Here is a 13379-nt window from a genome sequence, read left to right as displayed (position 1 = left end):
GTGGACCTGTATGGCCTCCATGTACTGGCATCCGAGGCAACGCTGTGACCAACTGCAAGGTCTACAGAAACAAAAAAAAAACTGAGATAGATGCTGCTCAAGTGCACTGTGTAATCTCAGCTTAAGTGGCTGAAAATTCAGGCCCTACTATGAAGTAACAACCCACACTAACAGTGTTTCAAGGGGTTGTTCAGGTTTTATTTTTTTAAATTTGCCCCCCTTGCCCAACCAACGCTATGTGTGGAAAAATCCAAACTCACCTGCTCTGTGTCAATCTGTTCTGGCTCCCTTTCTCTCTTCAATTCACTTTCATTCCACATGTGTCAACTTCCACACAATGGGGTCATATGCGCCTCTACAGTAAATGACTGGCCTCCGCACTGATGTGTTCCCAAGCGGCCCCTAACCCAGCAGTGATGTGTCACTTGGAGACACATCACCACTCAAAGTAAAAAAAAAAAAAAAAAAAGAACAAATGTTAAGGGATCCAAAATGTAATAAAATAAAAAAATAAATCACCAGTACTTACCTGTTCAATCCCCCATGCTGCCACTCTAGTGGTCCCTTTCAATTTTTGTTTACTTGTTCTGCAGTAATGACATAACGTACATCCACGTGACCACTGCAGCCAATCAGTGGCCTTAGCAGTCTTGCTAGATATGTAGAGAAAAACAAAGAAGTATACAGCGAGGGTTAATCCAATCTAGTGGAAGCAATTATCCAAGAGATAGGAAAAACTAGAGGCGCCAGTGGACTAGGAGTGTGGTATGATAAATGGAAAGGTTCGTAATGGAAGGAAAAAGGAGGAGAAAGGTCACCAGAGGGTGCTATGGGAGGAGGCTGCTGAAGGGGTAGCAACGCAGAAAAACAATCGGTGTGTATGGCGAATACAGTAATTATATGGCCAGTATCTGGGGGGGTTCACTGGAGAGCAATGGACCCGAGCAGACTGGTGTATAGCCCCGAATAAAAGCAATGGACCCGAGCAGAATGTATAGCCCCTAATAGAAGCGCCAGGTCCCAAGGAAAAATGATGGAATACACTAAATTGACTATCAGGATATACTGGACTATCCTGGACCTACTGGCCCCACTGGCTTCATCCCTCATACTCTCAAGCAGTGAGTTATTGGATTTGGGATCACTACTATTTATATCCTGAATCAATTTATTTATATCCTAATAGCGCTTCTATTAGGGGCTTTACATTGACCAGTCTGCTCAGGTCCATTGCTTAGCAGTCTTGCGCCATATGTGCTAGCATAACTGCTCAAGCCAATGACTGGCTGCAGCAGTCACATGTATGTACGGCATGTCATCTCTACAGCAGAGTAAACAAAGACCTTGGGAACAGCTGCAGAGGCTCCTATCCACCACCACAATGTGCCATACAAAATAAAGTGTGTAGATTACCTGTCACCGCTCTTGACATGCTTGTTTTAAAGTTTTAACTTTCAGGCTCCATATCTCACCATCCACTACAGCTTCGAATGCGAGACTACCATCATTTTATAGACAATAATCTTGACCATCTCATTCATAATTTGGACTTGCAACTATTTAGCATATGATTAGTTGCAGATTCTTGTCATGTGCCTTCATTGTTACTGTTTTGCTCTTAAAATTCAAAATTTTTATTATTTTGTTAGTTTTTGTAAATCCACCTTTGGCTTTCAACACTGCCTGAATCCTTCTGGGCATGCTCTAGATCAGATTCAAGCATGTCTCGACCGACAACTGTTCCCAGGTACGGCATACATATTAGGACATCGTCAGACATCATCCACAACTCCATCCTCCATCAGGCAAAACTCCATCAGCCCTCAGACATCAGACAAAACTCCGTCCTCCGTCAGGCAAAACTCCATCAGACATCAGACAAAACTCCGTCTTCCGTCAGACAAAACTCCATCAGCCCTCAGACATCAGACAAAACTCCGTCCTCCGTCACCCAAAACTCCATCAGACCTCAGACATCAGACAAAACTCCGTCCTCCATCAGGCAAAACTCCATCAGACCTCAGACATCAGACACAACTCCGTCCTCCGTCACCCAAAACTCCATCAGACCTCAGACATCAGACAAAACTCTGTCCTCCGTCACCCAAAACTCCATCAGACCTCAGACATCAGACAAAACTTCGTCCTCCGTCAGGCAAAACTCCATCAGACATCAGACAAAACTCCGTCTTCCGTCAGACAAAACTCCATCAGCCCTCAGACATCAGACAAAACTCCGTCCTCCGTCACCCAAAACTCCATCAGACCTCAGACATCAGACAAAACTCCGTCCTCCATCAGGCAAAACTCCATCAGACATCAGACACAACTCCGTCCTCCGTCACCCAAAACTCCATCAGACATCAGACATCAGACAAAACTCTGTCCTCCGTCACCCAAAACTCCATCAGACCTCAGACATCAGACAAAACTCCGTCCTCCGTCAGGCAAAACTCCATCAGACCTCAGACATCAGACACAACTCCGTCCTCCGTCACCCAAAACTCCATCAGACCTCAGACATCAGACAAAACTCCGTCCTCCATCAGGCAAAACTCCATCAGACCTCAGACATCAGACACAACTCCGTCCTCCGTCACCCAAAACTCCATCAGACCTCAGACATCAGACAAAACTCTGTCCTCCGTCACCCAAAACTCCATCAGACCTCAGACATCAGACAAAACTCCGTCCTCCGTCAGGCAAAACTCCATCAGACCTCAGACATCAGCTAAAACTCTGTCCTCCCTCAGACATCAGCCAAAACTCCGTCCTCCCTAACTCAAAATACGCCCTACTACACACACTCTTCACCTGACGGAGCTGCTAGCTGCTGGAGAAGCAAAGGACCTGTGATGACGTCATGACCATGTGACGAGTCACCTGTGTGGGAGGGGTCAGATGTGCACAGCAACTGGTAGACTGTACAGAACAGTAGCCATCAAATAGAGCTCTGTACTAGAGATGTGTGTGTAACCTGCATGTAGCAGAGCTGTGTACTGTGTTACAGAGATGTATGTGTAACCTGCATGTAGCAGAGCTGTGTACTGTGTAGCAGATCTGTATGTGTAACCTGCAGGTAGCAGAGCTGTGTACTGTGTTACAGAGATGTATGTGTAACCTGCATGTAGCAGAGCTGTGTACTGTGTAGCAGAGCTGTATGTGTAACCTGCATGTAGCAGAGCTGTGTACTGTGTTACAGGGATGTATATGCAACCTGCAGGTAGCAGTGCTGTGTACTGTGTAGCAGCGATGTGTACTGTGTTACAGAGATGTGTGTGTAACCTGCATGTAGCAGAGCTGTGTACTGTGTATATAGAGCAGTGTGTGTAACCTGCATGTAGCAGAGCTGTGTACTGTGTTACAGGGATGTATGTGCAACCTGCAGGTAGCAGAGCTGTGTACTGTGTATATAGAGCAGTTTGTCTAACCGCATGTAGCAGAGCTGTGTACTGTGTTACAGAGATGTGTGTGTAACCTGGGAACTATAAAAAAGTGTAAAAAAACCCCATAAATATTCAGATCACCCCCCTTTTCCCAAAATTAAAATAAAAGACACATCATGGGTTTTGCAATGTGTAAAAACGCCCATTGTATAAAAATATATTCCCCATACGGCAAACAGCAAAACAGAAAAAAAAAATAGTCCAAATGTCCGATTCGCCGTTTTTGGTCACTTCATTTGCTACAAAAATGTAAATAAAAAGTGATCAAAAAGTCTTAAACACCCCAGAATGGTATCAGTAAAAAGTTTAGATTGCCCCGCAAAAAATGAGCCCCCATCCAGCTCTGTACACATAATTACAAAAAAGTTATGGGGCTCAAAATATGGCGACAAAAAAAATCGGATATTTTAATTTTTTATCACTATTAAAACGCAAGAAAAACTATACATATAAGGTATTGCCGGATTCGATCTGACCTGTAGAATAAAAGTAACCAGTCAGTTTTATCGCACATCGAATGTTGTAAATAAAAATCACGTAAAACTGTGGTGGAATTGCTTTTTTTTTTTCAACAGGAAGAATGGGCAGTTTTACCATCTGAGAAAATAAAGACCCTCATCCATAACTACCACAAAAGACTTCAAGCTGTCATTGATGTTAAAGGGGGCAATACATGGTATTAATAACTGGGGCGTGTAAACTTCTGATCAGGGTCATTTGGGGAGTTTGTGTTGTGATTATGATTTATAAAGAGTAAACACCGTTGTTTGACATAAATGGCTTCAGCCGACCACTAACCACGAGCGAGAGAGAAGTGTCTGTGGTATCATTCATATTCTCTGAACAATGGTTAAAGGGGTATTCTCATCTTAATGATCACCGGTAAATCTGTTAATGATTTGACAGTGACCATTTTTCTAAATACATTTTATTACCCAATTCCCATCCTTTTTTAGAAAATAAGTCCCCTCTTACCTGATGTTGTCTTTGGTCTCCCCTGGTCACGGCCACCTCTCCTGTCGAATCCAGCCGGGCCACGCTTGCGCAGAAGACGGAAAATTCTCTCCCGGCTGGGCCGCGCAATGTCCTGAACGCGCATGCAGCCGCGCATGCGCCATGATGACTTCTTCCTGGCCAGTATAGTACAGAGCCGCGAATGCGCACGCCGACTCTGTACTATACAGGCCAGGAATAAGTCACCATGGCACATGCGCGGCGCTGTGCGCGTTCAGGACATTGCGCGGCCCGGCCGGGAGAGAATCTTCAGTCTTCTGCGCAAGATTACAGGAGAAGAATACAGGAAGTGAACGTCACGCTCAAGGAAGGTAAGTATGAAAAAGGGAAGATGAGAATACCCCTTTAAGAAATCATAAATTCTGCAAGGGTATGTAAACTTATCAGCACAACTGTAAGTAGCTGTGTGATATAAATCTGTGGAATATGGGAAGCACAAGAGGATGTGCACCTTAAATCCCATCTTTGTAAGGCCTCTTGCACATGGTCGTATTGTGGACCACATACGGCGGTTCCGCAATACACAGGGCACCAGCCGTGTGCATCCCGCATCCGTGATGTCGACCCATTCACTTGAACGGAACAGAAACACGGATCGGATCCCCACAGAAGCACTACAGAGTGCTTCCGTGGTGTTTCTGGCCATGCCTCCGCACAGCTAAAAAGTAGAACATATTCACGGACCTATTCAAGTTGAATGGGTCTGGATCTGTCCCGGCCGCTGCACGCACGTTGCCCGTGCATTCAGGACTGCAAATTGCTGTCCCCAATGCACGGAATGGACCAACAACGTTCATGTGCAAGAGGCCTAACACTTGTGATCTGTGTGAAGCGGCATATATGCATTCATGTTGCATGTATTTATTAATTAGGGCTACCAATTCTGAGTAACTCGGAGTGACAGGAGATTTACAGAATCAGATTTATTTTTTTGGTCGTCATATTTTGAGCTCTATAACTTTTTTGTAATTATGTGTACAGAGCTGGGTGGGGGCTCATTTTTTGCGGGGCAATCTGAACTTTTCACTGATACCATTCTGGGGTGTTTAAGACTTTTTGATCACTTTTTATTTACATTTTTGTAGCAAATGAAGCGACCAAAAACGGCGAATCGGACATTTGGACTCTTTTTTTTCTTCTGTTTTGCCGTTTTCCGTATGGGGAATATATTTTTATACAATGGGTGTTTTTACACATTGCGACACCCATGATGTGTATTTTTTTAGTTCTTTTATTTTCATTTTGGGAAAAGGGGGGTGATCTGAATTTTTATGTTTTATTTTACACTTTTTTATAGTTCCCAGGTTACACACACATCTCTGTTACACAGTAAAAAGCTCTGCTACATGCGGTTACACACACATCTCTGTAACACAGTACACAGCACTGCTACATGCAGGTTGCACATACATCCCTGTAACACAGTACACAGCCTGCTACATGCAGGTTACACATACAGCTCCGCTACACAGCACACAGCTCTGATATATGCAGATTACACATACAGCTCTGCTACACAGTACACAGCTCTGCTACATTCAGGTTACAAATACAGCTCTGCTACACAGTACACAGCACTGCTACATGCAGGTTACACATACAGCTCTGCTACACAGTACACAGCTCTGCTACATGCAGGTTACACATACAGCTCTGATTCACAGTACACAGCTCTGCTACATGCAGGTTACACATACAGCACTGCTACACAGTACACAGCACTGCTACATGCAGGTTACACATACAGCTCTGCTACACAGTACACAGCCCTGCTACATGCAGGTTACACATACAGATCTGCTACACAGTACACAGCTCTGCTACCTGCAGGTTACACATACATCTCTGTAACACAGTACACAGCTCTGCTACATGCAGGTTACACATACAGCTCTGCTACACAGTACACAGCACTGCTACATGCAGGTTACACATACAGCTCTGCTACACAGTACACAGCACTGCTACATGCAGGTTACACATACAGCTCTGCTACACAGTACACAGCTCTGCTACATGCAGGTTACACATACAGATCTGCTACACAGTACACAGCTCTGCTACCTGCAGGTTACACATACAGATCTGCTACACAGTACACAGCTCTGCTACCTGCAGGTTACACATACATCTCTGTAACACAGTACACAGCTCTGCTACATGCAGGTTACACATACATCTCTGTAACACAGTACACAGCTCTGCTACATGCAGGTTACACATACATCTCTGTAACACAGTACACAGCTCTGCTACATGCAGGTTACACACACATCTCTAGTACAGAGCTCTATTTGATGGCTACTGTTCTGTACACTCTACCAGCTGCTGTGCACATCTGACCCCTCCCACACACGTGACTCGTCACATGGTCATGACGTCATCACAGGTCCTTTGCCTCTCCAGCAGCTAGCAGCTCCGTCAGGTGAAGAGTGTGTGTAGTAGGGCGTATTTTGAGTTAGGGAGGACGGAGTTTTGGCTGATGTCTGACGGAGGACGGAGTTTTGTCTGATGTCTGAGGTCTGATGGAGTTTTGCCTGACGGAGGACGGAGTTTTGTCTGATGTCTGAGGTCTGATGGAGTTTTGGGTGACGGAGGACGGAGTTTTGTCTGATGTCTGAGGTCTGATGGAGTTTTGGGTGACGGAGGACGGAGTTTTGTCTGATGTCTGAGGTCTGATGGAGTTTTGGGTGACGGAGGATGGAGTTTTGTCTGATGTCTGAGGTCTGATGGAGTTTTGGGTGACGGAGGACGGAGTTGTGTCTGATGTCTGAGGTCTGATGGAGTTTTGGGTGACGGAGGACGGAGTTTTGTCTGATGTCTGATGGAGTTTTGGGTGACGGAGGACGGAGTTTTGTCTGATGTCTGATGGAGTTTTGGGTGACGGAGGACGGAGTTTTGTCTGATGTTTGAGGTCTGATGGAGTTTTGGGTGACGGAGGACGGAGTTTTGTGTGATGTCGGAGGTCTGATGGAGTTTTGGGTGACGGAGGACGGAGTTTTGTCTGAGGGCTGATTGAGTTTTGCCTGACGGAGGATGGAGTTGTGGATGATGTCTGACGATGTCCTAATATGTATGCCGTACCCAGGTCTCTTCTACATGTTCCCAATGTTGGTGCATACTGGTCGACGCATACGAATACAGCTTTTTCTTGAAGTCTACCCACAAATGTTCGATTGGGTTGAGGTCTGGGGACTGTGGCGGCCAATCCAGCACCTCTTCTGCATTTTTTCGCTAATGTGGACATATGCTTCGGGTCGTGGTCCTGCTGGAAGACTATGTTGTCCTTTTCATACCCATAGTACTCGAGTGTATGAAGTAACTCGTCTTGTAGGATACTCACATATTGCTCAGCATTGAGATCACCATTTATCCTGGTCAAGTCTCCAACATCTTTGGCTGTGAAACAACCCTATACAGTATCAGGCTTCCTCCACCGAACTTGACAGTTCCTCCAATTTCTCGATCCGTTAGCCCCCTTTTCTCTTGTTTTTTTCCAGACCCATTTGTACCCATCAAAGCCCAGTCTATTGACTTTCATCTCATCGCTCCCAATGACCTGTTTCCAATCTTCTACTGTCCACTGTTATACTTCTACTGTCCACTATATATATACAAATATACTTATTTGCAAACTCGAGCTGACGCTTCTTATGACGATATTGAAGTCGAGGCTTTTTTTTCGGGCCACCATTCCAGACTTGTGTAATATGCGTCGCACAGTGCTTGCATGGACTTCTGTGATCTCACTATTACAAAGAATGCCAGCCACCTCTACTGCCGTGTTTGTTGATCCAGAACTGTTAGACTTTGTGATGAGCCGACTTGTTGATTCTGATATTTTGCCTGGATGTCCACTTCTTGGCTTTGGAATGGATGGACAGACTTAGTTTCGTATTCTTCCAACTGTCATGGCACTCACATGATGCAGTTTGGCAATTTTCTTTGCCCAGATACCCCTATCGATGAGCTAGATCGCTGATGGTTAACCTCCAGCACTCCAGCTGTGGTGAAACTATGACTCCCAGTATGCTCCATTAATTTCTGTAGAGTTCTGAGAACAGCCAAGCAAGTGTACATCTTGGGAGTTGTAGTTTTACCACAGCTGGAGTGCTGGAGGTTAGCCATCACAGAGCTAGATGATGCTGTTTCTCTTTTCTTGGGAAATCTTCTTCATGGCTGGATTTGAACCAGTGACCTTTCGCTTAGGAATCAACCTAATAACACACTGAGCTATAGGGAGTGTGAGAACAGGTTTTAATTTGTAGTATACAAGAAGAAAAAGATGGTTCCACCACCAGGAGTAAAACAGTAACAATGCAGTTACATGACAAGAATCTGCATAACTAGTCATATGCTAAATAGTTGCAAAAACAATTTATATATGAGATAGCCAAGATGATTATCTCTAAAATGATGGTAGTCTCACGTTCGAAGATGTAGTGGATGGTGAGATATGGAGCCTGAAAGTCAAAGGTTCAAAACATTGTTACTCTTTTGCTCGTCAGTGTACATGCATTCCCCCTGTGATAACAATTCTGGAGGATGTACTCTCATGGCTCTATGATGTGCCATTCCTTTAATATTTATTGTAGAAGTTATGACTGAATTGCTAGCAGTCTGCAGTAAGGGTACAAAGGGGTGATGACCAGTTGGGGGTGAGACTGTGCAGGGACATCCCCCCCAACTGGTTAACACCCCTCTGTTTCCGTACTGCAGACTGCTAGCAATTCAGTCTTAACTTCTAGAAGAAATAATAAAGGAATAGCACAACATAAAGCCATATGAAAAGATGCTCCAGAATTGTTATCACAGGGAAATGCATTTAGCTATTAAAACAGGCATGTCAGGAGCGATGGCAGGTCCTCTTTAAAGGGGTTGATCACTTGCTGGCTACTTGTAACCACTGTGCATGTAAAATAACTATATGTCACTTGATAAAATAGCCTGTTGTTGAAATTCTGTGTAATTTTCTATATTTCATAAGGTATGCCCCATTGTTTGCCATGTCTTTTCTATTGTCTTCAAAAGGTTGTGTCCATAAAGTGGCTGCTGCACCTGCCATATGGACAGAACCTCTTTGTGGACAGCACAAAACATTTGGCAAACAAGAGGGCATACCTTATGAAATATTGCAAGTTGCATAGAATTTCAACAAAGGCTATATTAGTAAGTAACATATAGTCATCTTAGAAACACATTGATCAACAGTAATCAGAAAGTAGCCAACCCCATTAAGGGATTTTTGTAGAAGCTAATGAATAATTACCGTAGGTTATTCTGTGTTTCTAACGAGTTTCCCTTTAAATGCATTATTTATGATTGTTTTAAAGGAAAGGAGTCTGACGTTCACCCTCCATGAAACAAAGCAGCAGCACCAGAAGCAGCTGGAGGCTCTGTCTGCTGTGATTGCTGATTTACAGCATGAGCTGCAAGAGGTGAGAGAAGGAGTTTGGGCCCAGCTCCAGAAGCACAAGATGCTCCTCAACACCAACATGAAGCTGGAAAATGAAATCTCAGCATATCGAAGCTTGCTGGACAGTGAAGAGAGAAGGTGCATCTTTCTAAATTAAGCTGTACATACCCGTTATTAAGGCCTAAGATGACCTCAAAACCAAGATACATAGCACACCCCATATCCAAGTTCCTGTAGACATAAATATATAGAAATTATACCAGATGTTGTTATAGTAATAATTAAAATTATTGTCCATCCTAGAAATACATTTTAATTTTGTCATGGTAGGAAGCAATAAACTCTGAATTACCCGCCCCACTGTCCCTACCTACTTGCATGATCTGCCCTAGGCAGAGGCCCACAACTAGTCGACAGTGCCTCCCTAGATAAGTGCTGGGACCTAAGGGGAAGGACACATAGTGACAGATCGACAAGCACACTATCATACAAGCGGGGTCAGGCCAGGAAAACACAAGATAAACCAAATCAGAACCAAATAAGAGCCAATACCAAATACAGAAGTCAATACCAGAAGTGTAATCAGGGTAATTCACCAAACCGAAATCAGAATTGATAACAAACCAGAATTCCGAACAATGAAGGAGCATCAGGGTCCAAATCATCAGCCAAGAACCTAGGTTAAGATCCAAAAAGAGTCAGAAAACCAGGACAGTAAGGATTAGTGGAAAACCGCTAGTGAGGATATCCTAGGTAGAAGACAAATCACTAGCAATATTTGGGCAGAAGATTGCCTGTTTAAAGAAGCACTCCCACAAAAATGTTAATTGTCTGACCTGTTAGAAAGGTACATGATGTTAACTGTAGTGAAGGTAGTTTTCTTGACTGAATTTGTGAGTTATAATCTCCCTTCTGATCCTCAGCTGTGTCATGTGACTGACACTTTGACACGACTGCTGGCCCGAAAGTAACACATATATTTTAACAGCAAATCCTGAGTTAATATAGGGGGTCCTTAATTTAGGATCCTTGTCTCTTGGTCAGAGAGTGGTTACAAAGAGCACTTCTTATTCTTGGGGACTTCACCTGTCCTCCTTAACAAAGCCAATAACTTGAATTGGTACCGTGTAATGCCCAATTTCTCCTGTAGATATCGTGTACCGTAAAGGGGTAATGGTTTATGTCACAAAAAGCACTGTCCTCACTCATTTCTATTGACAGATTAAATGGTACAAGACAACTTCAGGAACAGGAATCATCTACCAGCAAAATAGGCTTTAACTTGCCTTCAGGTAAGTGTCAGTGAAGTGGTGATCACTTAGGTTGCTTCCACATCTCCTATACAGATGTATGGAGCATCACATACTTGATTGATGCTCCTTACAATTTCCCTTCACCATGGGTATGCCTCCAGATGCAGAAGATGACCTCTCATCACAGTCACAGTCCTGGGGATAAATAGATGATGGTAGAGATCTCTGTACTGACCCCTGATATATTTATACATAGTTATTAGATAGTCGTCTTCCTTCTAAAATGAAAAAAAAAAACCTAATTTCGATAATCTTTCAGGGTACTGTAGTCCCCCCATTCCAGTTATTACTTTAGTTGCCCTTCTCTGAACCCTCTCCATCTCTGCTATGTCTGCCTTGTTCACAGGAGCCCAGAACTGTACACAATACTCCATGTGTGGTCTGACTAGTGATTTGTAAACTGGCAGGACTATGTTCTCATCACGGGCATCTATGCTCTTTTTGATGCAACCCATTATCTTATTGGTCTTAGCAGCAGCTGCCTGACACTGGGTTTTACAGTTTAGTTTGCCGTCCACTAAAATTCCTAAGTCCTTTTCCATGTCAGTGTTACCGAGTGATTTACCATTTAGTATGTACTGGTGACTTGCATTATTCTTGCCCATGTGCATAACCTTACATTTGTCAGTGTTAAACCTCATCTGCACTTCTCTGCCCAAGCCTCCAATCTACCCAAATCCATCTGAAGCAATATACTGTCCTCTTCCGTGTTAATTGCTTTACACAGTTTAGTGTCATCTGCAAAAAAAAAATATTTTTCTGTGTAAGTCTTCTACAAGATCATTAATAAATATATTGAAGAGAATAGGGCCCAATACTGACCCTTATGATACCCCACTAGTGACATTGACCCCTCCATTACTGACCCCTGTGGTACCCCAGTGATAAATGTTGGTAAATTTGCCGGGGTCGAAGTTCTGGCCCTAGCCCAGCCCCCCAGCATGCCCCTGCTCTGCCCCCATCCATTCCCAACTGCTGAACATGACGTGAAACTGCCCGTGCAACTAAATATTGTCGCAAGGCCAATTAAAAAAAAAAGGGAATTGCAACTATTCTTCAACTAAAATGGTCACAAGTCCCTTAACCACTTCAGCCCCGCTAGGTGAAACCCCCTTCATGACCAGGCCACTTTTTACACTTCGGCACTACACTCCTTTCACCGTTTATCGCTCAGTCATGCAACTTACCACCCAAATGAATTTTACCTCCTTTTCTTCTCACTAATGGAGCTTTCATTTGGTGGTATTTTATTGCTGCTGACATTTTTACTTTTTTTGTTATTAATCAAAATGTAACGATTTTTTTGCAAAAAAATGACATTTTTCACTTTCAGCTGTGAAATTTTGCAAAAAAACCGACATCCATATATAAATTTTTCGCTAAATTTATAGTTCTACATGTCTTTGATAAAAAAAAAATGTTTGGGCAAAAAAAAAAAATGGTTTGGGTAAAAGTTATAGCATTTACAAACTATGGTACAAAAATGTGAATTTCCGCTTTTTGAAACGGCTCTGATTTTCTGAGCACCTGTCATGTTTCCTGAGGTTCTACAATGCCCAAACAGTAGAAAAACCCCACAAATGACCCCATTTCGGAAAGTAGGCACCCTAAGGTATTCGCTGATGGGCATAGTGAGTTCATAGAACTTTTTATTTTTTGTCACAAGTTAGCGGAAAATGATGATGATTTTTTATTTTTTTTTTTTTCTTACAAAGTCTCATATTCCACTAACTTGCGACAAAAAATAAAAAATTCTAGGAACTCACCATGCCCCTCACAGAATACCTTGGGGTGTCTTCTTTCCAAAATGGGGTCACTTGTGGGGTAGTTATACTGCCCTGGCAATTTAGGGGCCCAAATGTGTGAGAAGAACTTTGCAATCAAAATGTGTAAGAAATGACCGGTGAAATCCGAAAGGTGCACTTTGGAATATGCGCCCCTTTGCCCACCTTGGCAGCAAAAAAGTGTCACACATGTGGTATCGCCGTACTCAGGAGAAGTTGGGGAATGTGTTTTGGGGTGTCATTTTACATATACCCATGCTGGGTGAGAGAAATATCTTGGCAAAAGACAACTTTTCCCATTTTTTTATACAAAGTTGGCATTTGACCAAGATATTTTTCTCACCCAGCATGGGTATATGTAAAATGACACCCCAAAACACATTCCCCAACTTCTCCTGAGTACGGC

General features: G+C 43.4%; 1 protein-coding gene across 4 annotated transcripts in view; it reads left to right on the top strand.

Moving 5' to 3' along the window:
- The window catches only part of KRT222 (keratin 222), a 71371-nt gene that overhangs the window by 48717 nt on the left and 9275 nt on the right, over positions 1-13379 (top strand). For all 4 annotated transcript variants that reach the window (XM_044298074.1, XM_044298075.1, XM_044298076.1 and 1 more), the window contains 2 exons: positions 9794-10014; positions 11098-11168. In XM_044298074.1, coding sequence (XP_044154009.1) covers positions 9794-10014; positions 11098-11168 — 292 coding nt within the window. The remainder of the gene's footprint in view (positions 1-9793; positions 10015-11097; positions 11169-13379) is intronic.

Source organism: Bufo gargarizans, chromosome 6, assembly GCF_014858855.1.
Source record: "Bufo gargarizans isolate SCDJY-AF-19 chromosome 6, ASM1485885v1, whole genome shotgun sequence".
NCBI classification, from domain to species: Eukaryota; Metazoa; Chordata; class Amphibia; order Anura; family Bufonidae; genus Bufo; species Bufo gargarizans.
This window is presented reverse-complemented; position numbering and strand designations above follow the sequence as displayed.